General features: G+C 34.6%; 1 protein-coding gene across 6 annotated transcripts; it reads right to left on the bottom strand.

Annotated features, from left to right (window-relative positions):
• Positions 1-1,021: 1,021 nt before the first annotated feature.
• Positions 1,022-25,228, bottom strand: drn (doctor no). Of its 6 annotated transcripts, none has more exons than XM_068770194.1 (6): positions 25,135-25,228; positions 22,709-22,846; positions 12,262-12,588; positions 9,013-9,171; positions 5,175-5,316; positions 1,022-3,014 (listed from the first exon to the last, which is right to left on the bottom strand). In XM_068770194.1, the coding sequence occupies exons 3-6, from the start codon at positions 12,358-12,360 to the stop codon at positions 2,866-2,868; spliced, it is 549 nt and encodes a 182-aa protein (XP_068626295.1). In that variant the 5' UTR covers positions 12,361-12,588; positions 22,709-22,846; positions 25,135-25,228; the 3' UTR covers positions 1,022-2,865. The 6 variants fall into 6 exon arrangements, with proteins under 6 accessions (XP_068626295.1, XP_068626329.1, XP_068626286.1 ...); XM_068770228.1 differs by having other exon boundaries at positions 5,175-5,313; positions 24,897-25,225; XM_068770185.1 differs by having other exon boundaries at positions 24,897-25,224.
• Positions 25,229-26,271: the final 1,043 nt, after the last annotated feature.

Here is a 26,271-nt window from a genome sequence, read left to right on the forward strand (position 1 = left end):
AACGCTAAATATTATGCAAATAAAAACAAATCCCCTCTTTGGCCTTTTTCTCCTGTTTTGATGTCTTGACACTCTGAATGTCGCACACTTTCTGTTTATAGCTTCTGCTTGGGTTAACATGCTATCGAATTATTCTTGAACAATATTTATATCACGTTCTACAAAATCATTTTGAGCTCTGTCCTTTTTATAGTTATCCAACTTGCCTTTCCATCTTATACTCTTTATGAGTCGTGTTCTTGCTAACTTTCTGTAAAATTTGCCTGTCGTTCTTGTGAATTATTTTCTTCTAAAATAATATAAAGGTAATATGTAAAGAAAAACAGATGGTGCGATGATTGACGTAAATATTTGTACATCTATTTATGTCGTTAGTAAAAACTTAATTCATCGTTTATGATACAAATATCTTTTGTTAAACAATGTCAAATGTATTTAGTTACTAAATAAAAAAAATTGTTACATTCTTAATTTTAAAGATTTATTGGTATAAACTATGTACCGTTTAATTTAAAAGTAGTGTGAGAACATTCTTGTAAAATTGAGATATATAATCACAATTTCTTCAATTTAATTTATTACGTATAACTACTTAGTTTTTAACTTCTTAGAAAATTATTAATTATAGTTTTGTACAATTACGAGTCATTCAAAAACGTTTTGAATGACTCGTAATTGTGTGACATGAACAAAGGCTAGTACTGCACCATAGAAATATTTCTATTTGTGTAGTGGTCAGATAGACATTGTATTTTTTTTTAATAATTGGACCTCAATTTTGAAATCGGACTCGTGACATTCTTTGGTAATTTAAAAAAGCCCATTACAACAGCTCATGCACAGAGCAGGAAGATATGTCTCAAACACAAATAGGCAACGCCTTAATCTTTAAAATTAGAAATACCCTTACAAAGACCTGTAGCATATTGTTGCAGCCGTGTGGGTGTAACACAAGTTGGCGTAATTGAAACTTGTTTTAACAGAGGATCAACACAAGAAAAGGATAAATTAAAACAACTCACATGTTCCTGGAAATTTAATGACTTTAATAGAAGAATAACTAAATTAAAACAGCAAGATAGAAGAAAAAATCATTCATTATTAACATCATCTTCATCTGATTATGTTTAAGCAAAAGACCAAAATTAATCAATGACCTAACAAAATATACAACAAAAGTCATTAAATAATTAAGTCCAACCAAACAGTTAGTCTAATGTGGACAACGACCGAAATAATACGAAAGCGATTATTTGTTTCAACCTCATCACTAAACGAACAAGTTACATAATACAACTTACAATTTTGAATAATATTGTGATTAAAAGAAAAGCTAAATAATTTTTTCCTACTTATATAATGTGTAATAATATAAAGTGTCGACTACTTTTAAATGTATAACTATCCATATGCTTACATAAAATTTTCACACAGCGGAACGGAGGATCGGACACGCGGCGACGGCGCGGCCGTGGGGACCGCGCGGCCCACGCGGGCCACGTGAGCTATGCGACCCACGCGACCCACGCGCGCAACAATCACGCGGCGGCGTCCGCTCGCCGCGCACTCAATTCGCATTCCCAAATAGATGCAATTTTAGTAACAAACAAACGATTACTATTTACAAAGTTATTACATTAGATTTTGAACATGAAATCGGGGATCTGTTTGAGAAAGGAATCCCGATGCACAGATTTTTGCTCCGAATAAAAAACTGTCCAGAACAAGCGCGAGTGCGCAAGTCGTGCTGACGCCGCCGCAGGCTGCGCAGGACCGCGCTCGCCGGGCTCGATTCGCGCGACATTCTCTCGCTAACTCTACGCTTCTTACTCCGAATGTTAAACAAATATGAAAGCGACTTCCCAAACCGAATTACAGCGCTAACGTCCCCGAATCCGGACTTCAACCCGGGCGTTGTCTAAACGTTGTCGTCGAATGTTTCCCACAAAAAAACACGTGTCAATCGTAGTGAGCACAGTTCTGTACAATTTAAAACTAGGCAAAAACACGGAGATGTGCGGCGGTCCGCCCCTTGAGCTCAGCTAACAATTGTTATCACGATAATGTTAAGCACGCTATGCTCCCCGATGGAATCGTAACAATGTAGCTTTTTTTGGAGTTTTAATTTTTTTACAATATATAGGATTTGTTTCTATAATTAATTATATCTAATATTTACAATGGAGGTGAATGGACATATTGAAAACTCTAATTATTATTTCGAAAAAAAAAAAACAGAAATTCCTACCCGAAATGAACATTATCTACAATTTTATAAAAACGGAGATGAGGCGCATTGTTCAGTCGCTTGCGGCTGACCATGGAGTGTGTAAATTGATATGCCGCATTTACTTTTTGTGTGCAAGTGAAAACAGAATATTCCATAAGCTAAACTAGTATTAATCACGCAATTTAGACACCAGATTTACTTTTAAGCGATTCGTAAGTTATTTTCTCACTGATCGGAGAAGTTCTGGTCGTTAAATTTGGCAACAATTTTCATACAGAATATTTTGAGAGAGATGCAACACAGCAAGAGCACGCAGGTCGCGAGGTTGGACATGAGCGTGCGCAGTTGTTTGTAGATGCCGATAATCTCCTCCATAGTCATCTCGAACGCGCCCAATCGCCCGATCTCCTTCAAAAGCAAAACTCTCACAAACAAATCTAACACATAGATCGAGTGTGCGTTTCCGTCTATCACTAAACTATAACTACGCAGAAAAATAGTCTCTGTAGAACGTAAGATAAAACCGAGCGCTCGTCTCCGTCAGTCGTGTGATACAAAACGCAAAAAGAAACACATGCTCGATCTATAGTTTATTTAGAGTGGGGGTGGTGGTGGCGATGCGGTGCGGTGTGGGCTCAAATCTTGTGTATCTTCTGCGACACCACGACGGGGTTGTTGCGCCGGATCTCCTGCGCGCCCAGCTCCCGGTAGTCGAACGAGCAATCGTGCTTGTCACTGTACCGGTGCACCGCGCAGAACAGCCCCCCGCAGCGGCACTCGAACCCTGCGCACATGCACACGCAGCACGTCAGACATCTTGCATACTAACAAACTACATCTCCTATACAGAGTCGTGGGTGTTAAGTATGTTATGTGTTAAGTAGTTATTATAAACAATGTAATGTAATGATAATAAAGTAAAATAAAGCGTATTAGAAATTCGGATTGTTGTATATCAAAATTAATAATTGTTTACTTTCTGTGCCTATAGATTGGAAAAACAAACTAATCTAACATATTGATCACTTTATACAGGTTGGTTGGAAATAAGTGTAAAAGTTTTTCCTGACAAATAACTACACATTCTTTCCTTTTAATTACACCTTTAACCAATCACGCAGTATACTAACGCAAGTTATTAATGTTCAATTAATTATCACATAACCGCAATTAATGTCGTTGGTTACAAAATTTTTGTTTAAAAATTAACAACAATTTTGATTTTGTGACATCTCGATCACGTTTAACAAAAAATGAATACGAATTTTAATTTTAAAAAATTGAAACGTGTATTTTATATACAGTATATTTTATAATATTAATGCTTGTATTATGTGGTGTAGCACAGCATTCAAAAATTGTACTAAAGATCTGTTCATTTTTTCGGCGAGTTTTCAGACTGCAAATATCATGTGGTCTTTAGGAAAGACACCAACTGTTATTCAATCAAACAAACATTTCAATTATAAATTATAGGTTATCTAATTTGCCATGCAACTCCGTTGTAATGTGCGCAAGTGCGGCTGAGCAGTGCCCACGTGCTTCGCACACAATGGGTGAACACATTTCCTATTCAATCACGTTTCATTGATAAGGGTCGATATACAGTTTGACGTCAAGGCACACGTTCTACTGCACTTACGTTTATAGTCTATCGATATTAGATTACGAACTGCAGCTAATAACTTCTTAAAATAGTCTAAAACTATATTAGAACTCTGTAATCACTGTGTAATTTTTTTGAAAATTATCACTCAAAATTAAATCAAAATCCTTAAATACACGTTTCTAAGGGTAAAGCTAGTTGCATTTACGTAACATAACCAAGCAATTACTTCTCTAGTTACCATTATCAACTCTTAAGGATCACGGTTGATAAAATTTTGCTTGACATTGATGACATTGCCATGAGCTACAGTATTCAAGTTTATTTACAGATCTTGCGAAGATTAATTTCAGTTTATCATAATAAATAATTAAAAACGCGTCTTCTTACACTATATTTAGTCATATTAAATCTATAATGGTATTGAATTCTGTTGGTAATTTTTTTAAATATATATGTTATATTAATACAAAGAACACGTGATTGATCATTGTTTGCTCAAAAGCCTAGATACCGCATATCTATGTTTAAAAATTTACGTTCCAAATGTAAAATTGGCATTAATCTGAAAGATCACAAGTCGCGTGATCATCACATGACAATATATACCAACAAAGCCCCCGGAATTAACATTTTTCTATCAGCGACTGTCTTTTATATAACCGAGGCTCAAATAAGAGCAGCGCAATAACTTTTACGTGTGTTTAAGAAAATTAATACTTCTATGAATGAGCATAGATATTAAATGTCAGTTATAGCTCGCGTGTTACATTCTATTAGCGACATGCATACATGTTTGATTAAGTATAGGTGTAAGTACATAAGGATGAATACACAGCTCATTACTCAGAAAGGCGTTAAAATTTTACACCTACGTCCAATTACCCTACCTAAAGAGAAAACTGAAATATGTTGCGTTTATTATTTAATTCTACTGTAATGCGACAGGCCAATAATTTCTGGCAATACAAAATGCAATGCATAGACATAGTAAACAATAATTATTTTTAATATACAATAATCAGAATCATTTTTCTTAGTATATTATGATAACGTTATTTATTATTTCTATCGACTTTTGGATGTACCATACATTAACAGGAAATAAACTATACATTCCCAATTTTTTTGTATGTTTAAGCTGGTAAAAGCAACCAATGGGCCCGTAATTCAGTCCTCCCTTGTACACTAACCAAAATGCTAAATGTGTATCATTTGAGAGTATTCTACCACCATTTAATCTCCGGGGAAAGTCTTAACTTTAAATATGAAAGAAAACGGAAGAATAATATTTTTAACATCAATAATGAATGGCGTCAGAGCAGCCAGCGCGTTTACCTGTGAGTCCAACCTTCTTGCGGCAAACGGCGCACCTATTCTTTTTCTTTTTGTCCTTGCTGGGATCTTTGTCGTCGGCGTCAGTGTCCGATGCGCCGGTGCTCGCGCCGCTCGTGCCCGCTCCACTTTCCTCCTCCAACTTCTGAAACACATTTATTTTCCATAAACGACAACAATACGATAAAACATCAACTATTAAAATGAAGATAAATCATAAAAAACATAAAAAACCAACAGTTCTCAGTAAAAAAAAAATTAACGTATCAAAGTTGTTTATTACGAGAGTATACGATCTGAATTATCGATTTTAAAATAAAAAAGAATTATATATGTAAAAGGAAGTGGGTAGTAGGAATGAGGAATTTATGAATTTTGGACACCGAAATCATAAAATTTCAAAATCGTGAAAAACTTCCACTATCGATCACCGCCATTACATTACTTCATATTAGCGGGCATTACCCTTTTTAGACTTCTTTTGACAGTGCTTGTTAGGGAAGAACGTTCATCTTTCTTTTCAAATTTAACAACTGAACTTTTTCTGGTCTTGTCGCTAGTATCGTTGAGTTTTAGAGGTTCGACAAAATCCTTTTGTGTTTTTTCCGGAGCCTCTTCTGGTGTAGCTTTAAGAGCGTTACTTTTGTCGTTTCCCTGGCTGCAGTCGGGTGCGGGTATAAGGCTATCGTTAACTTCTCCACTCGGCCTCTTGTTCTGGAAGCTTTTCGATCGCGTCACACTGGGGTTATTGTCCACAGAACCCGAGTTGCTGTTGCTGGATTTACTATTACGTCGTAAAGCTTTTTTTAAAATCCTCTTCCCTTTCGATTCTTTCTTGCTGGGATCATTTTCCATTATTCGAGTTTCATTTTCTCAGTTTTGACATGTTGACTGCAAGGAAATCAGTTTTAAAATCTGAACTGTTCCGCGGACTTAATTTATAAATAATCAATCGCAAAATAATTATTCCATTTTACCACATATTGCCGGCAAACAGTTTGCTGCGTTAATCGGTCGGGTTGCAACAAAAACTTACATATTTCATTGTTTATTTAGTTTTTCATTATAAAATTGATGGTTAATATAACTGTTTTAAATCTCTATGGTATCAATTACGTACGCTTGACGTTTAAAAATTTAAAAATATAACGTCACGACTGACTGATGCCAGTATTCTCGAACAAAAAGAGTTCTAATTCCAATTTAATATAAAACTAATGGAATTATTAAATGAAAGTCATGCAATTTCTTGCGTAATACTAATGGTCCACGTGAATATTTGAATATAACACACGTACAAGAATTTACTACAAAATCATACATTTACATGTACGTGTAATGAAAGCAATTAACTTCTACAATTGCATTTATTTCGTACGAGAAGAATTTACTTTCCGTACCGAACCGACCATAAGCACGTAACCAATCTTTTTATAGGCAATACGTATAACTTTTAAGTACGATTCTAATATAACTATTAATACCATGTAGTAATATCAATTTTATTAATAAAGGAGAGCTGTGTACTGAAATGGGTGACCAAGAATGCTATGCCAAAAATGTTAAGTAATTTTAACATACGAAATAAGTTACAAAAATTATAAAGTTTTTTATTGGCTTTGTTAATCCAATACAACCTACTACTTTGTTCATTGTAGAGATTTCGACGTGAGCATCGGAGATATGGCACTATTCCTTTCCTAAAATTCAATCATTTTCCAGACATTTTTTAGCTTATATTATTCCGACATTTTCGAACCTATTTTTTGGTATATGTTTATAAAAAGCAAACACGTTCCTTCACGGTTTCCGCAAGTTTTACACATACTTAATAGAATAATTAACAATTTTATAGTTGTTCACTACAACCGAGAGTCCATCGCGGACCGTTATATTTGACGAGAGTGCGAATCCATGACTGATATTCGGGCACGAGGGACCCCTCTCTTAATTTTTCATTATCGACACACCTTAAACTAGAATCAACCATATTGCACTTTTTAATTACTTTTATTTGAAGTATTTGGAGACTACAAATGCAAATAAAAAACAATATAACCAAATGATCAAATATGTGTTCAGTTGGTGAAAAATTCTTAGTTTTATTATTATGCATGTTATCAAAAATAAGATCAAGTAATGGGGATTTGTAGTGAGTAATGCTTGAAGTATATTTTAGTTGGGTAGAAAATATTGATTTAAAAGATAATGTTTATTGATTTGACCACATCATTATCTTGCTATTTATAACAGCACAGGCCTAGAGTAAAAGAAGCCAACAATTTTACCCAAGACACTCTGACAAATTTAAGAACTTCTGGAAACTTTTACATTTCTTAATTATAATAAAAGTGTATTCTACAATAGTTACTTTAAATATTAGCAACAGTATTATATTGTGTTGATTACCTATAAAAATATTGTATGTTTGGAAATAACTTAATAAATAAATTTCTAAGCACCGATACACGGACCGAACGGCAAAACAATTGCAAAACACATTCACATGAAAGTGCAAATGAGTAATTATAACTCGAAAGGAAACCAAACAAATTGCAGCGTGGCAGTAAGTGCCGCATGGTATAACCTGATACTGCTAACATTTCGCCGAGTTTCGACTAAAAAAACTGTATACGTTCGGTGAAGATTCATTAAATCTATATATCGGCGTCTACCTTCTGTTAGAGTATATAAAGGGCTCCGATTGCGAATAACTTTTCTACAATGTTGTTATTATTTACTAAAAGAGTTTTGAGAACTTCTCATATTCATAATTGCCGATGAAGCTGAGACAAGTTGCTTAGCCAAGAAATGGATCTCTGCTTTTTTTGACCTAGCTTATGATGCTGCCAAAGTGACATATGCAGATTCGGCGGATACGATAGGTACAGGCGTTGTTTAACCTAAAACCTCTTTTAAGATATCGAAACTTGAGGGGCGTCCCGAGGAGTCTCAGCACGGGCCGCTACATACTACAATTTCACCGGATAAAATGGCCACCGACGCCTTAGATCACCTAGGCGTTAACTCTACCGTTAAACCGAATTTAGCCAGGGGCTTATACCGATCAAAGTCATACGTGCAGCAATATAAAACAAAAATTACGTGTTAATACAAACATATTGCAAAACTAAGCATTATTCACTAACACGAAATTTACATAGTCATATAAGTACATAGTAAATACATCTAGTGGTTAATTAAATTCGCATATATCTAAATGTCCACAAAGCAATGTGTTCAAAAGTTTCCTTAAAAGTGTTAAAACAACTACATGCATGAAAGTTTTAAACATTTCCAGGTTAAGAACTATATAAGTTCAAAAGGCAAACTGTGAGGTAAACAGCATCAATTGAGTACAAAAACTTGCAGTTGTTAAAGTGTTAAACACCAGAAGGCATATGTGGCTCCGATTTTAATGCGAGTAAAGCAAGTAGCGATTACTAGCTGTGTGCATAATGAATTACTGACGAGGGAGCGTTGCCGACGAGTGAGCGTTGCCGACGCGTGACTGGAGCAACAATTATTCGTGAGACGTTTATGAGCAAATACAAGTCACTAATTCACGGTCTATAGCTACGCTGCTAAATATGTCGAAACGTAAACAGTTTTAACAACAAACAGGGCAAAGTATAGTAATCCTTAGAATAATTAAGAAAAAAAAATAATTTAATTAAAAATACGAAGTACTTTATTTAATTAATTAAAAAAATCTTGTAGTCTATTGTAGTTTGCTAAACTTTACCCCCGAGTTAACCTCTCGTATTAAGATTTATAAGATTGTTGACTATCAAAGTCCATGATTGGGAGCGTGCAACAAACAATTAAGTAACGGCCTCACATCTGTGTGGGTCTGCAGCTGGGCGGAGAGGCTGGGCACAGTGGGTGCGGCTGCTGCGAGAGGTGTGGGTGTGGGCGTGGGCGTGGGTGTGGGCACGAATGATGCCGCTACCGGGGACGGCGTCGTCGCCGGTGGTTGCTGCTTCTTTTTTAATGCCTCCTGGGAACAATAGACGAAAATATTATTTACTTATATTAACAACATTAATCTTAATTACTTTATAAATAAATATTAATTTACACGAGGCTTTTCGTATATTTAAATTCATAAAGATGTTCTCGTGCTACAAGGCGATAGAAAAATTAGTAAAGCTTCGCGATCATTATGACGCACATTTTCAGACGTAGGGTAAATTCTTCAACAAATCTTTTTGGTTTAATCTTACACAGTTTAACAATTTTCTATAAATTTTTCTTAATCCAGTTATGTAAAAACTTTACACAGATATGGTAAAGATAGATGTTCTAAAGAGCGTTTAAAAAATATACTTCAAGTTATTCTTGGTATCGAAGATCTTACGTTCAACAAGTATATTTTATTTATATTCTTTGTACAACAAACAACTTTCTCTACCAAATGGTAAGTCTAGCCTTAATAACCAATTTTTATACTTCTATACTTTAGTATTCGAGTAGGTAACTAAAAATTGAGAGAAAATTTATGAAAAATTTAAACCAAGAAAGCTTATCAAATTTCATGACCTGTCTAAAAATAAATAAAACCGCAACGACGTAGATGTATGTACGCGAAATATATTTTACAATATTTGTCTTAATTTAATTTTTTTATATTTTCATTACACCTTTTTTATTGTTACTTTCACATGCTAGTGAAGTTAATATATTTGTATATTATATTTACTGAACAAAAAAAAATTCTCACACTATGTTTTCCGATAAACACACGATCGATGTGTGTGATGGATGTACTAAACGTACTACTACTACTTCCAAATGTATACACCCGTGGCATACATTGTTCTTCCATATCACTAATACTGGGAGTACTGGGAACATATATTACAATAATAAATATTATTATACCTTACGTGAACATGTCTACCAGAGACTGACGGGTTCAAAACTAGGTCGGTGTACTGTCTACAAAATAAACTTGAAATAAAAGATCGTAAATTCGTAAAGCTCTCCGGGCCAAAATACGTTTTAACATTATCCTATAATAAAGCACCGGCTAAGACTTTGGATACTGACCTAGACGTGACATTGTCTCTTCTATTGGCCAACTGGCAAGACTTAAAAAAAAAAACTCAAATTTAAAATTAGCTCAGCGTATGAATGAGCAATTGTTTTTATCAAACAATTTGTGTTCACTCTGTATAATACATTTATAACACAGACCTTGATGGCACCAGTCATATTCATATTTTCTTATTGGGACACCGCAAATGTCCTTACACTACTTCTTGTTAACTTCCTGACAAATTAATCAAATAAAATTATTAAAACCCAACGGTTTAGATTATCGCAATAATTCTTTTATATAGCGCTATGCAACACAAAAGCTGCATTCGTCGCAATGCCACGTTTCTAGAACATTCTTTAATTCGCTTTAGCGCCAGAGGGGGCCTTTGGCATTTTGTTTGAAATGATAACTATAAATAACCAATTAACAAAGCCTATAACTATACGTATTTGCTTAAACAACTAAATCTTACCTGAACTAAATGCAGTTTGAATTAAATAAAGCCTTAAATCTACAAAGTTTTATGGTGTACTCGTAATATTCGTATTGTACACCGAGGATCAAAATATGGATTAATTGTTCATCTCCATCAATCAAAATTATCGGTGTATATATAGATGTAATATTTAGACAAGCAAACTTTATTACATGAGTCTAATTTTAACTGCAACGGGCGCGAACATAGTGAAGTACAATGTTTTTTATTTATAGAAACTAACTTGAATCGCATTCTGACAAGGAAGTTCTTTACAATGCGACTCGAGTTTCCTAGACAGTCTTATACGGAAAAAAATAACCTATAGTCGCTCGCCTCGTGTTCTCCCCGTAAAGATCTCACGGAAAATTATATTACTGACAATTATAAAGCAGTTTGACCTAGCGAATGTTTGACTTTTAAAATGCCTAGTATTTCCAAGCCGAACTTATGGGGTACGCCACGTTTATTTTTTTTATGCAAATTGTACGTAATTCTTAGGAAAATATTTTCACACAAGAAACAGCCGACATCGTTATAGCCAAGATGAGCCATTTTAAAAATTATTAGATATGTATGAAAACTGTACAGAAACGTGGTATCCCATATGTGGCATCATTGGTAAATTCACAGTTGCTCAACGAGCCATGGACATGGCCATGCTCAGGATTTCTCTACACGATTGAATGGGGAATAAGATCAGTAGACGAACAAAAGTAAGCAGTATAGCCCTGCGGATTAGTAACTTGAATTGGTAATTGATTGTCAGACGTAAGACAGGCGAAATAACAAAAAATCTAATTGATTTTTTGTTCTTTCACACCAAAAAACAAACATCTTAAACACTTATACATCTTATACAAATTTCTAAATCGTTTAAAGCTATCTAACATTATCTATTGCCAAGTTTACAAAAACTTAAAGCACATTTAATTGTTAAATATTTTACGCAGTTACAGCGTCCCAATTCAAAGTTAAACGTAAGTAAAGTAAAGGTCAACTGGCACACGCGTATCTCCGAGAGCTATTAAATTCTTCCACATCTTAAGTACGGCAATGCCAACGTATTTTGTGAAAATAAAAAACGATTTGAATGTTCACTTAGCAAAAGCTTCTCTGGGCGTTCTTTCCTTCATGCAATGTAAGATCACTTTGTTTATAAGCTTGAAGATTAAATATAAAAACGCTTTAACGAATAAATATAAAATTTAAAGTACCAATTCAAACCATAATTAAATCTAATAAACTACTTAGCCCATCAAGCGATGACATGGATAATTTGAGACAGTTGTCGTTTCAGCCAAAAAATTCGGAGTTGTGACTACGGGCCGGTAGACGCAGCGTGAGTAGGCCTATCACTAGGTGTACCGACGATCTGTTTAACCGCGCAGGATGTAGCTGAATTCGGCCAGCGATAAACCAGTCATTATGGCGATTGCATCATGGGGCAGGCCCCAAATGCCGTGCAGTGAACTAACTATTGACTGACATGACGATTAATTGCAATTCACAATTATAATACTGATTAGATTCGTTACAAAGCACAACACTAGATCACAATACTGCGTTACCTTAAAGCAGACTGAGCAGAGGCCGTCGGTGGACGGGTTTCCGTAGAAGCCGCATCCTGAGCGGCAGAGCGCCTCCATCGGATTCGACTCTCGCTCCATATTTGCACGATAATTTTACGACAAACAACAACAAAACTGTCCGAGCAGTCAACAGTACGATTGCACTATCAGTGTATTGCACTTTAAAGTCTTAACACAAAACTGCACAATGATCACAGAGTTCAACGTTGCAATTTAATCAGGTTACTAGCACGGGTCTGCTGCTCGCGGGTAGTGGCTTCCCTTGCCGTCTTGCTACTTCTTTCTGTGTCAGGAACGCAGAGGGCGCTGAAACAAATGATAATAAATCATAAATTATATTATTCACAATTCATGAATATTATTAAAATTAGACGTAAAAGTCAGCATTCCGATTTCCGCTTTGTTCAGGATTGGTTATTTACGTATAGAATATGGCCAACAAGTTTTTTTTAGAACCAGTTTTCATTAGTTTCATAAAGACAGTCTCTGAAACCGTTCGGTATAAACTTGAAACGTTTTAATCTATTCTGCAACGTCAAAAATATAACTAAAATAAAACTGCTTAAGAATGCCGCTCATTCGTGTGACAAAATGAGCAATTGAAATAATAAACTAGAATTTGTTAAAAACAAGATATTTAATTTCAGTTTTTTAATGGTTAATGCCCATTTAGAGATTTTCTAAAACTTCACGCAACGCATTTATTTGCACCGATTGTATCTAATCCTTAAAATTAAACAATCAACAAAACAAAACGGAATTATCACATTATCATTAAGAATACGCAACAATTTATGTCACCTCGCCTGTTCATAGAAACAGAAATGACGCGTACCCAGATAACTATTTCGATAGAAAGCGGTATCTCGGCTCGATTTCGTAGGAGTAAAGCATAACATGCATAACGACAAGTTTGCATAACAAGAGAGAGCTACGATCTAAGTGGGACGTAACCTAACGGCGCGCGCCCCGCGTCAAGGTCTTGTCGCAAACACTCCAAAATACAATTGTATTAGTTTATAAAAAAAACCAGATCTAATGAGAAGTCTAATACGGTATTAGGATTTCTTAAATTCAAATTATCTTTATTCAAGTAGACTTTACCACGCACTTTTGAATCGTCAATCATTTTAAAATTATTAAAAATAACCTACGGGTCGGAATGCTGATTTTTTGTTGTCAGCTCCGTGCCGACCAGAAACTCAACAGTTGTTCTTTTTAAATATAAAATTTGAGGTTTGATGTATACCTTATAATGTCAACCGTGTAAATGAGTCAACAAACCAAGTTCCACTCATTTCGGTGAACTATAATAAAAACCCTTGAATACTATAAAATTTGTTTAATAATATACTTTTAATTTTAGATTAGAAACTACGGAAGTTTTAAGATATGTTGTGGAACTTTATTGTATATCCTTAAACTCATACCCATGAAGAATTTGTTAACTTTAAAATGTTTTAAACCTTAAGACGGCTGCAATCACATCGTTGGCAACCCTAACCCGCTTGGTTAAAATGGCCACGCGATACGCCAACTAGCCTTCAAATTAATGATACCATGCCGCTTGCGTACGTCATTATTGCAGAAGTAAAAAAAAGTTAAGCGAAAACTAATAACTACACAAACATATTCAGACCGGCGCGCACGATATCGCCTAAATCATTTATGCTTTATAGTTCCTGTAGTGTAGAAGTGAAACCACTGCAACGTCGGACCGCGGACCGAACAAAACACACAATGTTACGACGACACGCGTTTAATTTCATTAAGCAAGTATTAACTGTTTATAGTTAAGTAGCTCTGTGAAAGTATTGAATTGGCGTGGTCGTCCAATCAATTCGTAGCCATCATCATTTAAACTCAAGTCTTTTCATGTCATTCGTCATCATTGTGGCCCAGTAAAGCAGCTTCTTGTAGATTGTTCCTCGCATTAGTTATGGCCCGTCTGAAGCTACTTTCGGTCTCCGCGGCGTGCGTGTTGAGTCACCGTCGGGGCGCCGACAAAGTGCACATGCACGCCGCGCCGAGCCACATGGCACACTCAACGCGCTCCACTTATAATCCTCGCAGTTCAAAGTCCAGTTACGAATGCTGATGTGATGCCTGCCTATCACTAAGACAAAATCTAATCTAACATGGGTACATGTAATGTACGTACTTTTTAATACAACATTCTGTAACGTAACTTTGCTCTTTCTATGTAATATTTCATCCTGGTGTACTCCCGCACTATCTAAAATCTTGCTAGCAGAAACTTTATATAAGAAGGGGTCTTATGTATGTTGTGCATTATCATTATAACTAACTTTAACTTTCCTTAATGAATAAAGTAATAAATAATGATAACCAAACAAGAATAACTTAAGGTAATCATAAGTAAAACAGTTTTCCGCACTAAACAAACCGAGGGGTGCTATGACCACAAAATAAACCGTTTTTTTTTTCAACTTTACTGTAAATACGGCGAAAAGTATGGTTTATCATCTTTATTCAGTTGTACAAAAACGCTACGTGTAGGCGTATCGAATAATTTTATGCGGAACCATGAAACATTTTAAAAATTTAATTCAGGTCATGGTCCTTTCACATTCGTGTAGAGCGGTACAGCAACGCCAATGAGTCTTCAAATGTGCGCGCACCAATTATTTGAAATTGAATGACGGTTAACATAGAATGATAATAGCATAAAACTGATATAAATAAAAAATGAAGTTACGTTCAAGTTTTATTTTCGTGCTCAACTTATCATGAATTGTGTACTATGGTTTAATCAATTAAATCTTATTTGGCATTTTAAATATAGGCTGTTTTGATAATTTCCATTATTTAAAATTCAAATAATTTGAAGAGTATATTCATCAAATGTTATATTAGAGAACATAATGGTACTGTGGCCTTATCTTAATGTCACGAATCGAAATTCATGTAGATAAACGTGTACAAACAGAGATAAGAGCATCTTGAATAGAAGCAAACAATTTAATAAAACAGCACCAGAATCCTTTACCAGTTTGCCTTATAAAATTTTGAATGTATACTATGTTGCAAATATTATAAAGCCTTTACATACCATCTATTGTATACTTAGAACTGATCAGTACTACAGTAACTCTTCGTTATTATAATCTCTTATACTATTTTAGTTTATATACATGTTCGCAAAATTTACAGGCGCGAATACATTCACACAGCAGAGCGCACCGTGAATAGCGTGGTTAGCAAATAATTCAAAGATACGGCGCGTGATGCCCGCACGGCATGTGTGCCAAGGAGAACATTCGATTAGTCGGAAACGCGATGCTCAATACGCTCACCTCCCATCAACACCCATTGCCCAAATAAAAACTAAACGCGCCACCAAAGCATATCGCACGGGCATAAACAAATATTGATATATACATGCATAGCTGTGAAATAAATTGAGAAAAAAAAATCTTATTTCATTTAAATTTGTGTTCATTGATACCTACAAAACTAGTTGTATCTAATAACAATTTTTTCAATTTTTGTTATTTTAATATTTGACACAATTTTTTACTTATTTGCATACACTGGCTCTCTTAATCCTTTTCGAATTGAACAATGTATTAATGAGGAGATCTGAAGAAGAACCAGTCACTGACATCATTCGAAAAATTAATTATGCGAAGTAGCAGTGGACAGTGGGCTCATCGCTCGTGCAACTGGCAGTCTTTGTATACTAAGGGTTCTCGAGTGGTGGCTACGAAGCGGTAGACGCGGCGTGGGCAGGCAGGCGGCACCTCACTCGATGGAACGAAGACATATTTAAGGTCGCGGAAAATTATTCAATGCGAGCAACGCGGGACCGGTCATCAGGAGAGGTCTACGCTTTGCACTGGACGCGTCTGTCGGCTAATGTGATGTTGATTAATGTGATGATCGTCGCGTAAATCTTTGAATATTTAGTAGCCGATAACTACGATAACATTGGTAGAAAGGGGACGGTGCATATTAGATGACGTCACAATAGTAATGGCACCTCAAGAATTAATAAGCAAACATAGAGTGTCCATTGAGTGGGGCCGGAGTAAACAATGAGACGAGGCAGTGGTCGTGCCGCGTCTAATGTTAGACGCTGGTGCGCGACGACGGGCGGCGCACCTTGTGCACGGTGGCCCGTTGACCCACTTACGGTGTCAGCTACGCAATCCGAGCGCGACCCGCTTCGCCCTGCGCCTACGTATTGTGCGAGTGTTTATTCTCGTGCTTTGATAGAGATAGTCTGTTCACTCTGTTTACTAGGTACGCACTTTAACGGAATTAAAATAATAAAAATAAATAACTCCAGAACACGTCTATACACAACCCATAATTTCATCATAGTCGACGTTGTTTAAACTTGCAACTGAGCAATAAACATTACCCAAAATGCAGCTGAGCCAAATACAATTTGATATATGTACAAGGGAACCAAGAACGTCAAAAACGTGGTTTATACGACCATTTCGAACGTTATTGTTACACTAAGAACAAACGTCATCGTTCATTAAATGAAAACAAAACTGTATATATAAAATATTAATCGGATGCAAGTCGCTTTTAGTCGGACACATTGGAAATGTATGGTGCAGTCCTATGTCAAAAATTGTTTGCAGAATGATTACTGTATATCAAAACATCCAGTATTTATAAGATTAAATTTATAGATACTGTACGGTCCAATTGTTATATAAACTCCATTAAAACGGTCAAGTAAAAAACAACGTCGGTGCCAAATTTAAAAAAAATGTTTTAATTAAACCAGAAAAAAAAATAATTAAATCTCCAACTGAGAACGGTTTGTTACTGTTAAATTAGAATTAAAGAAGCTCACGGGGGGCCTTCACGGGTTAAACACATGTTCTCAAAAATTTCTCAAAATCTCTTCCGTGCGTGCTTTTCCCATGAACAAAGATTTACCGGCAGTGCTGCGAGTCGAAATCTCCCACGAACACAAACCACTTTCGGAGAGCGCTTTTTTTGGTTCAAATGCAACAACTGTTTTTAGATGCAAGATAATTTAATACTTTCTACATACGGAAAGACTTCTCTTATAATTCGGCCGTTTATATTTTCTGAAGCCTCATGAATCTTTGTAAGTGAAGATTATATATTACAGTAACAAATACAAAAAACGAAAAATCAAAGCACAACCTACTAAATCGTAATCTTATTAAAAATAAGAACATGTGCAACATTGAGGTCACAAATATAGGACGTGCAACTAGTCCGAATCCGATACTTATCACGCGCTCAATTGATTGAGTGCAAGCAGTCGAGACAAGATACGGGTCCGGCAAATCGACCAACGGTAATTGTAACGGTAACACGAAAATCGTGCACCTTCATCCAATAAATCCCTGGAAAACGCCAAAGGTGCGACATCGACCGCAATAACATCATACAGTGTACAAAAATCAACTAACAAAACAAAGTAAAGTAATAATTACTTTTAAGAGTTTAAGCCCCAAGATTTTAAATCGTTGATAAGTTAGTATAGTTCGTTAATTTCACGAGAAAATCTAATCCTTTATTTATTAAAGGATTAGATTTTCACTGGAGATTCTTCCTCTCTAACGCTTCTGCGTTTCCTTAGGCCTAGCCTATTTTCAGTCTAACACGTCTGATGTATTGTCGGTGCGCAAAAACAAACGATTCGGCTATCTGCTCATATTTACATCAAATTAAAATTATAACTAACTCACGAATGATTTAAACAACTACGTTGTTTGAGAACAAAGTACTAAATTGTTATCAAACAAACACGGAAATTACACCAAAACTCCACTAAAAACGAGGTCAATAATTACACCCTATTACAATAGTATTGAATTAATTAATAAAAAAATATTTTATCATATTATCAGAGCAACTCGCCAACATTAATCTTGGTTTAGCGGAAACGTCACACGCCAAAAATAGTAAAGCCAGGGTCTGCCATGCCATCCTCTGCTTCCGTGTCGTTTCGCAATATGGAAGCGGCTCACTCAAGGCGGCCATGATTCAACAGGTTCGATCAACAAAGCGAATTTATGAGAAGGACAATGACATTAGCATTTGAAGGAAGACGGCGTCACACAGCGCACAATGACGCTTGCCACAGCGGAGCACGCACGGCAAGATGGCCGCCGCGACGTCAGCTGATCGCACGCGCAGCTGTGCTCGCACTTGTGCATATCGCTCTCTCTTTCGACGCAAACGATAAACACAATGGCGCGTTCGGGCATTATATCGAAACAATACATCCACTAAATACTGTCTCGATAATTGTAGAGGTATTCTGACTTCGACCATCTTGAATGGAAGACACAGAACATTTGCTGACAATAAAGAAACTTCGTAATACAACAAAAATAATAGTACAAAATGTATTATTATTCCAACACACTATTTTTCCTGTAGCATTAACGTCTTGCGACACTTCTGTATTTGCGAACTCAATTTATTCTTCATTAAAAGATAAAATACACTACGATTAAATATTGGTAGTTTTTGGTGCTGATATAAAAATACTTTTTCAACAGAGCTCCTACGAAAGCGTCCGCTAGATTAGAAAATATTTTCCTATTTCAAGTATTGGTTTATATAAAGAGTAAGCGTTTATATCGTTATTTGAACGTTAGTCAGTAATTGATAGTTATTTAAGCAGTACAAATTGTATATGCGGAAATACATGGCAACTACGTAGTATTAAACAGAAGTACTCCGTCAAGGTTTACGCGGGAGGAACATCAATCGTCTTTAATGGATTCACAACAAGATTGGAAAAAGTTGTAAACAACAACATATATACGGTGATATTGCATCAATGTTACAATTGCTATATCTCAAACTAAAATACTTAATTAAGTTGTCGCGTGGATTTTATAGACGTAGTTATATAGAACATACGTTGCATTGGTACTTAAAACAGTAGCACATAGCTTATTTTGAAATAAATGTACATAAAGAATTTGTTTAGATTACGTTATAATAGTTATTTTATAAACTATTAGTATTTATACTTTTAAATGGTTTCAAACAACATCAGATAAATGATTATTGATATTCATTAGTAAAAATGCACATTATTTATAGATATACATTTACCATTGAACGTGATTTCCGCAAAGTCACGTAATTTTGAATCTTATACAAAATGATAAAAGCGCATTCCACAATAATGGAACAGTGGCAATATACCCTCGATATTTAAAAATACCTGTCAGATATTTCACTAGAAGCACTTTTATATCTACCTTTACAAAAGCTCGAATTAATATAATTCAAAGAGCAATTAATAGGAACTTATTTCATTACGAGCAATTTTCTAGTTAGGTAATAAATAACAGATTTATAACTTCAATATGTTCTCACGGGTTGATTCGATTATGTTTCGGAGGCTAATAATGGAATTACGAAGCCTATCTATACATTTGACAATTATCGATTATTGTTTTTTATTAATTAAATTACATTGATTAAAGTTTGGCATACATAAAGGAATTCAATAAAAACTAAGATTTGATCAGGCTGATAATTAATGATGAGGTCGCAAAAAAAGCAAATTGCACAGCAGATTGAGACGCGTTAGGACGTTGACCCTCGTACACCAAGGTCGAGATGGCGGCCTTCAAACAGTCTCGTCTAGCTGGCGCACAGCCTCCAAACGTCCCGCGAGACAGACGCACAGAAAAACACACACTCCGACACAAATTATTATACCTTTAGACGAGAACGTGATCTCATGGCCACATCGAAACGGATACTTGTGGTTTAACACGCGCGTATAACCAATAGATGAGTTGAACACTAATAGGCACTGTTATCTAAACGATAAGATGCATTAGTTGAACTGTTGTAACGAGAGAATTTTCCTTCACGTGGAGCGGCCTCGGAAGAGCTCCGTCTCGCGCGGTGAACCGACGTCGACTGAGGTGCGGCGAGCGGCCACAGCCCGCCGCCACCAATTCGCGTTATTGTATTTATTCACACGCACGCACTCACCAATACAAACAAGCCGCTGCCCGCTAGCTGATAAACACATGCCCAACGAGCTGCCTCGATAGCGGGCCTCATATCACTACCACCATTATACAAAGTTCATACTGCGCATTAGCAGCGTGCTTTTCGTGTTAAAATGGATAAATTTTGTACATCAAATGAGTCATGCAGGAGTTGAGTGAATCACCGCTTTCTGAATCTCGATGACGTTTTCGAATGATGACGTCATCATAGCGACGCAGTTGGTTTTCACTGCCGTTAAACTAAAATAAAGCTTTAGAAATGAATAATCAACAATACATAAATATTGAGTAATGGACTTTGAACAAAAATCGTAATCGGGGAATATTCAAAGAAAATAATAAACATTAAATAAATGTTCTATTCATAAGTTGCCAGTATATATCAAAGTTGTTTGGCAAAGAAAAACAATCATTGTTATAGTTGGTAGCCCGTCTTATTTTATCCTCACTGCATACCGACCTATCTAAACTTAGAGGTCTTAATGAGGGCGACATATTTATCAAAGCATTTCTTTATCACTATTCCTATTTAAATATTTAAATGAAGATACGAATTTGGAGCAGTTGGAGCTATTATTCTTATATGATTTTAATTTGAAGTGCGTGGTGACAGTAGCTTTTGTTTCCGTCAGTCACTATTCGAATCTTTATGATCTTGTTTACAGAAAGTATGTCTAAATACATGAAATTGCACGTAAAATGTAAACAAAGCTGTAAAAGCCGTCCGTTGCAGCTACGGAGGCGACGGACGCAGACAAAGCCGCGGCGGCGAGTCGTCGATCTCCCCCAAATTAGTCCTGGGCCGGGGCGCTGACCTCCGCGCCACGCGCTCCATTGCATCCATCTCTCACGTACACACACACACACTTATGTACACGCGCTAAACGCGAACATTTAAAACAAACGCTATCAAACTTCGCAACAACGTGGTCATCACGAAAATCAAAACAAGGTCAATGAAACAAAAACACGTGGGAAAGCGTATAGTGAGACGCAATTTATTCCAACAAATCACGTGGCCGTGGACACAGGCGATCTACCGTTGCCAAGATTGTTGGCATCGTGTAGCGCCCACTAACTCCGTTGCTATAAAGAAAATCGGCCAACTGAGCAAATCTCTGTCCGATAACATGAACGAAATAATGACCAGCAGTTAATCGTGCACGACGTGCTTATGAGGTCTTTCGTCTAATGTCAATCAGATTAGAGCGAGAAATTAGAATAATTTAGCCTAACAATCATAAGCACGAAGTTTATTTAATTTTCCATTTACATCGTCATTCTACTTCAAACTTTAGAGTAAAATAACAAATAGAAAAATATTGCAAAACCACATAACAAGGAATTACTTTAAGAAGTGGTCTGGTGTTGCCATGTGGCGAACAACTGATATCCCAGCTGTGCTTTGGACCACGAAGGACGGACGACGTAGGTGCGTTAGCTTACTTAGGGTTTCCAACTTTCGGATATTGTTCTGAATTTTAATTAGTAATGACCAAAAAAATATTAATAAATTACGATCTTTCTATTAATTTTTGTAATAACCATATATTTTCTTGTACATATTTTATAATAATCTACTTTCGAAATATTTTTTTGTGCAGATAATTTTCTTAATATGGTCTTAAAGGTTTCAATCAAAATAGTTTTTCTAACAAAGGTTGCATAAATGTCTGTACTTTATGATAATTTTCATGTTTTGATTTATGATTATTTTGTTTTTTGGACAAAAGAACACCATGTTGATAATTATGTTATTTACGAATAAAAATAAAATTGTTTTCTAGATTGTACAGAAATAAAAATAACACTTTTAACTATTTTAAACATTTTTATACATTGATAAAATAACAAAAAATCAATTTAAATATGCATTTAGTAGTTATCTGAATAAAATTTTAATCAATTTAATGTATATAAAAATCTATCATTAATGTGTTCAAATATAAAAAGGTATTATACCTATTATTCTTAAGAGACTGGCAAAAGACTATTTTTTAATTAATTTTGAAGTAATTGTTACATCACGTCTATTTTGTATATTCAGCTCTATATTATTAAAATAATTATTAATTGTTTTGTAAAACATCAATTTTCACACATATAGGCAGGGTAATATAATATTTTTATACACTGAGTAACCTGAGCTAGTAATTAAATAGAACTACATACAACAGTATACATTACAATTGTTACATCCTGATTTTTGTCATACTGAGTTTAATAGGCATTTATTAATGATATAATTCAAATATATCTTTTTATTTTTAATAATGAACTGACTAACTTTGCCCATGTCAATATTTTCCCATAATATGTCAGTTTAATGCTATTAAGAACATAATAAAACTAAATTTCTGTAATTAGAAGATTAAATATTTATTTACATTTGATAATGATAATGGGAAAAAACAAACCTGCTGTTGAGAAAGTGAATTTCGAACTAGACAAATGTCTTTCCAAGTGCGCAGGCCCTTCAGCTCACAACCAGGCGACACCACGTCTGTGCGGTTGAGGTCAGCATCCAACGGCATCACAATGAATGGTTACACCACCTGATACAAAAAAACAACATATATTAAATAAAACATATTCCTTTATCACAAGAACTACAATTATTATACCAATACTAAAACTACAACTGTTATACTAACTACTAATTATAATACAAAGCTATAAATGTTATCAAAGTGGGGCACTAGAAAATGAAAACATAGTAGGATACTTAAAATCAAGAGTGTTGTTGTTCTCATATTTTTTACAATGAATAATAAACAATTTTTGGATTTTCACAATTAACATTGAGCACCATATTTTTATAGCAACAAAGTAGTACTGGTATTAATAATGAAGAGTTATTAGTTGTTTTTATGTATGACAAATATATATAACATAAATTGCTTATATAAAAAAATTTGCTCATTGCTTAAATAATAAAAATCTTTATTAAAGATAATATTGATTAGAAGGTACAGAGTGTTGTACACTATCTCTGCTATTGAAAACAGTTTTTTGGGTCAGGTTACCAAATACTTGGCCAGTTACTATGATTTCTTAAGTTAATAAAAGAAATACATATTTCTAGATAATTAACTAATTGAATCTGATGTAGCAATATTTTTTTAGTAAATAAAAAACCTTAAAGTGCAATATGCATCTTATAAGCCTCTAATTCAATTTCATTCTACATTTCTCATTATTTTTATTCACATTGCCAACTTAAAAGTTCTACTACAGTAGGCTTTTTGGAATTCCATAAAATATCTTGTTAGAAAATATATAGACAAAATAGTTATTACTGGTTTTAACCCGAGGTTTTTAAAAATTTCTTAATTTATTTTAATAAATTAACCAACAAACAATGGTAACAAAAACTTTCTTTGAATATTTATACAGTGCAAACACACAAACAATATCTGTTGTCATTGTAACTTCTTGAGAACAAAGGTATATTTGTTATAAGACCATGTGACAATAATTACTAAGTTTATCTGTTAAAATGTAAGTAATGTAAACATATAGTCCACATATTTCAAAAACAAAAGCCAAATATTAACAATGTGAGACAGAAAAGAATCACAATCTAATTACTGCTAAAGTATAAAAAAAAACAAGGGAAACTAAGATCTACAGGTGTAATTTGTTTTTTTTTTTTATTTGAAACAAATCTATACACCAAATTATTGTTAATAATTGGTGTTTTAATACAAAAAAAAATAGTATAAAAAATACATAAAAATTAATTTATTAGGACACAAAATATGACATATACTATTGATACCAACTCTTTCATTATATGAGAATAAAAGTATATATATAATTTTGATCCAAAATGGTTATGATATATATATATATATATATACATGTAAATGTATATATACATATGTATATACATACATATACATGTATATATACAGGTTTAACCTGATCTAGGTTATAAAAGAAAAAGTTTTTTTTTAAGTTTTAAATAGTGTTCTTAAAGAATTTACAGACTTTTCAGTAAATAAGGCATGGTCATATGGTCATTGACAAGGTGTATGATCAATTAGATAAATTCAAAATTAAGTAAAACAGGCAGCATTTTTTATTTTGAATTATTTACCAAAACTACTGGAGTAAACAATCAGAAACTTCATATGAATCAAATATGAAAGTCATCAATTTATTTTGGTTTTTAGTGACTTAAATAAAAAAAAAATTACAACATAAAAAGCAGTTAACGTTGAACGTAAGAAATTGGTTAATATGGATTGTATTTTGTGGCAAAAAGGTATTGGCTATTTTTAACTAGGTCTGTTTGTTAAACAAAGAGAAAAAAAACATAATCTTAGGTTAAGAAAGTTTTAAGTTGCGCGCACTCTGATATACAAGATCTAAAATATTATGAAACTGCTTGATCATTTCCACGTAAATTGACGTGTTTCTACAAAAACCCAGTATTAATATATACAAAGAACGAGTGTAAAGCGCGTGTGATTATTTTATACATTCAAATGTATAAATGAAGATAGTATCGCGCATTTGTAGGACCAAAGTATTAGTCAACGTAACGCTGAACGATAAATGCTATAAACTACTTGTACAACAAATAATGTCAAAGTTTACATTAGTCGGGTCTTCGGTGCAATCCCTTTGTAGGTTGCTTCAATAATGTTAAATAGAAACAAAGAAAATATCGGAGAACTTCGATAATTGGCATTCACGAAGAAAATGGCGTCATATCACTAGTCACGGAACAAGGTACAATTTCGTCATACGAAAGCACACATCACAAACACAACTAAACACCTTCGAAAAAACATTGAAATGGTATTAAATGATTTTTTCTTCAGAAATTACTCACTTGGAATAAGAATTCCAAAGAAAATCATCCAAAAACTTAAACGACTGATGACAAGGCACACAAGGCACTCCACTCACCGTTTGCAAAACCCAGACTACGGATCACGTGACCAAATTAGTGTTACCTGTGTAAGAAAAATTTTAAATGTGCGATTTGAAATGTAACCAATAATCGATGTAAATTGCTGAATAACTTCATTCCACATCATCATTTATTTATTTAATTCTGTCTAAAAAAAGATTTCAATTTGATCTTTACCTATTTCAAAAAAACGTACATAAAATATGGTGAAAAAGAATATAAGAAGAATATATATAAAGGTTTTCACTTTTGTATTGTACTCTTATTTTAAGTGTCAAACTACTTATCGGTTTGACGTTAATTCAAGTACTGAAGAATGTTCTTTTTTAAATATAACTTTCTACGTTTCTACGCCTTTACTTTTGGCTTTCTTATCCTTCCAGGCTGTGTCTGCCTTGGAACTCGTTTAATGAATTGATCCAAGCTCTTTTCATATTATCCTATCTGCTGGATTCCTTAGGGCAATAGTTAACCTATGGGTAGACGATGTATTTATTTTTTTAATATGACATTTTCCAACCACATTTCAGAAGCCTGAATTCTTTTCTAGTACGCTACATGAATTGACTAAGACTTAGAGCTGTTTATTAATATCGAGTGTTCTCATAAGTCTCACTTTGGGTGCCACGGAGGCGTTTCAATCTTGCCAGATTTTTGACATTTTTCCTATCAATCCAATCAATCTTATTCATTTGTGTATGTTTTAGAATTTCCTTTTCGCAGCTTCCCTTGACCGTTGTTCACAAATATGTATCCCAGATACGTAAGCTCGCTCACCAACTTGATGTGAGATGTGTAACCCATAGGTACAAGATGTCAAGTCCTTTCACTTACCATAATTTTCGTCTCTGTTTTGTTTACGGAAAATCTTGCCATCTCCCTTTCTCCCTCAACCATTCTTGCTTTCTTCGTTATAAACTTGCCCTATTCATTAAAAAAGAATAGAGATCGAATGCATCCTCAGAACACACCATACACTCGGACTATACATTCACGGTCATCGTACAAGCTCGCGAACAGTTCCACCAAGTGCCCAGTTATTCCCATTTCTTGAAG

The sequence above is a fragment of the Battus philenor genome, unplaced genomic scaffold, assembly GCF_028537555.1.
Source record: "Battus philenor isolate CCGP_79_NKW_IND1 unplaced genomic scaffold, ilBatPhil1.0.hap1 SCAF_10, whole genome shotgun sequence".
Lineage (NCBI taxonomy): Eukaryota > Metazoa > Arthropoda > Insecta > Lepidoptera > Papilionidae > Battus > Battus philenor.

What these genes read in the sequence shown, in the direction of transcription:
- drn (XM_068770194.1), bottom strand. Translation starts at nt 12,360, where the DNA reads ATGGAGCGAGAGTCGAATCCGATGGAGGCGCTCTGCCGCTCAGGATGC. An exon ending in TCTGCTCAGTCTGCTTTAAG is followed by an intron (nt 9,172 to 12,261) that starts GTAACGCAGTAT and finishes TATTGTTCCCAG; the next exon opens with GAGGCATTAAAAAAGAAGCA. An exon ending in CAAGAAGGTTGGACTCACAG is followed by an intron (nt 3,015 to 5,174) that starts GTAAACGCGCTG and finishes GCATGTGCGCAG; the next exon opens with GGTTCGAGTGCCGCTGCGGG.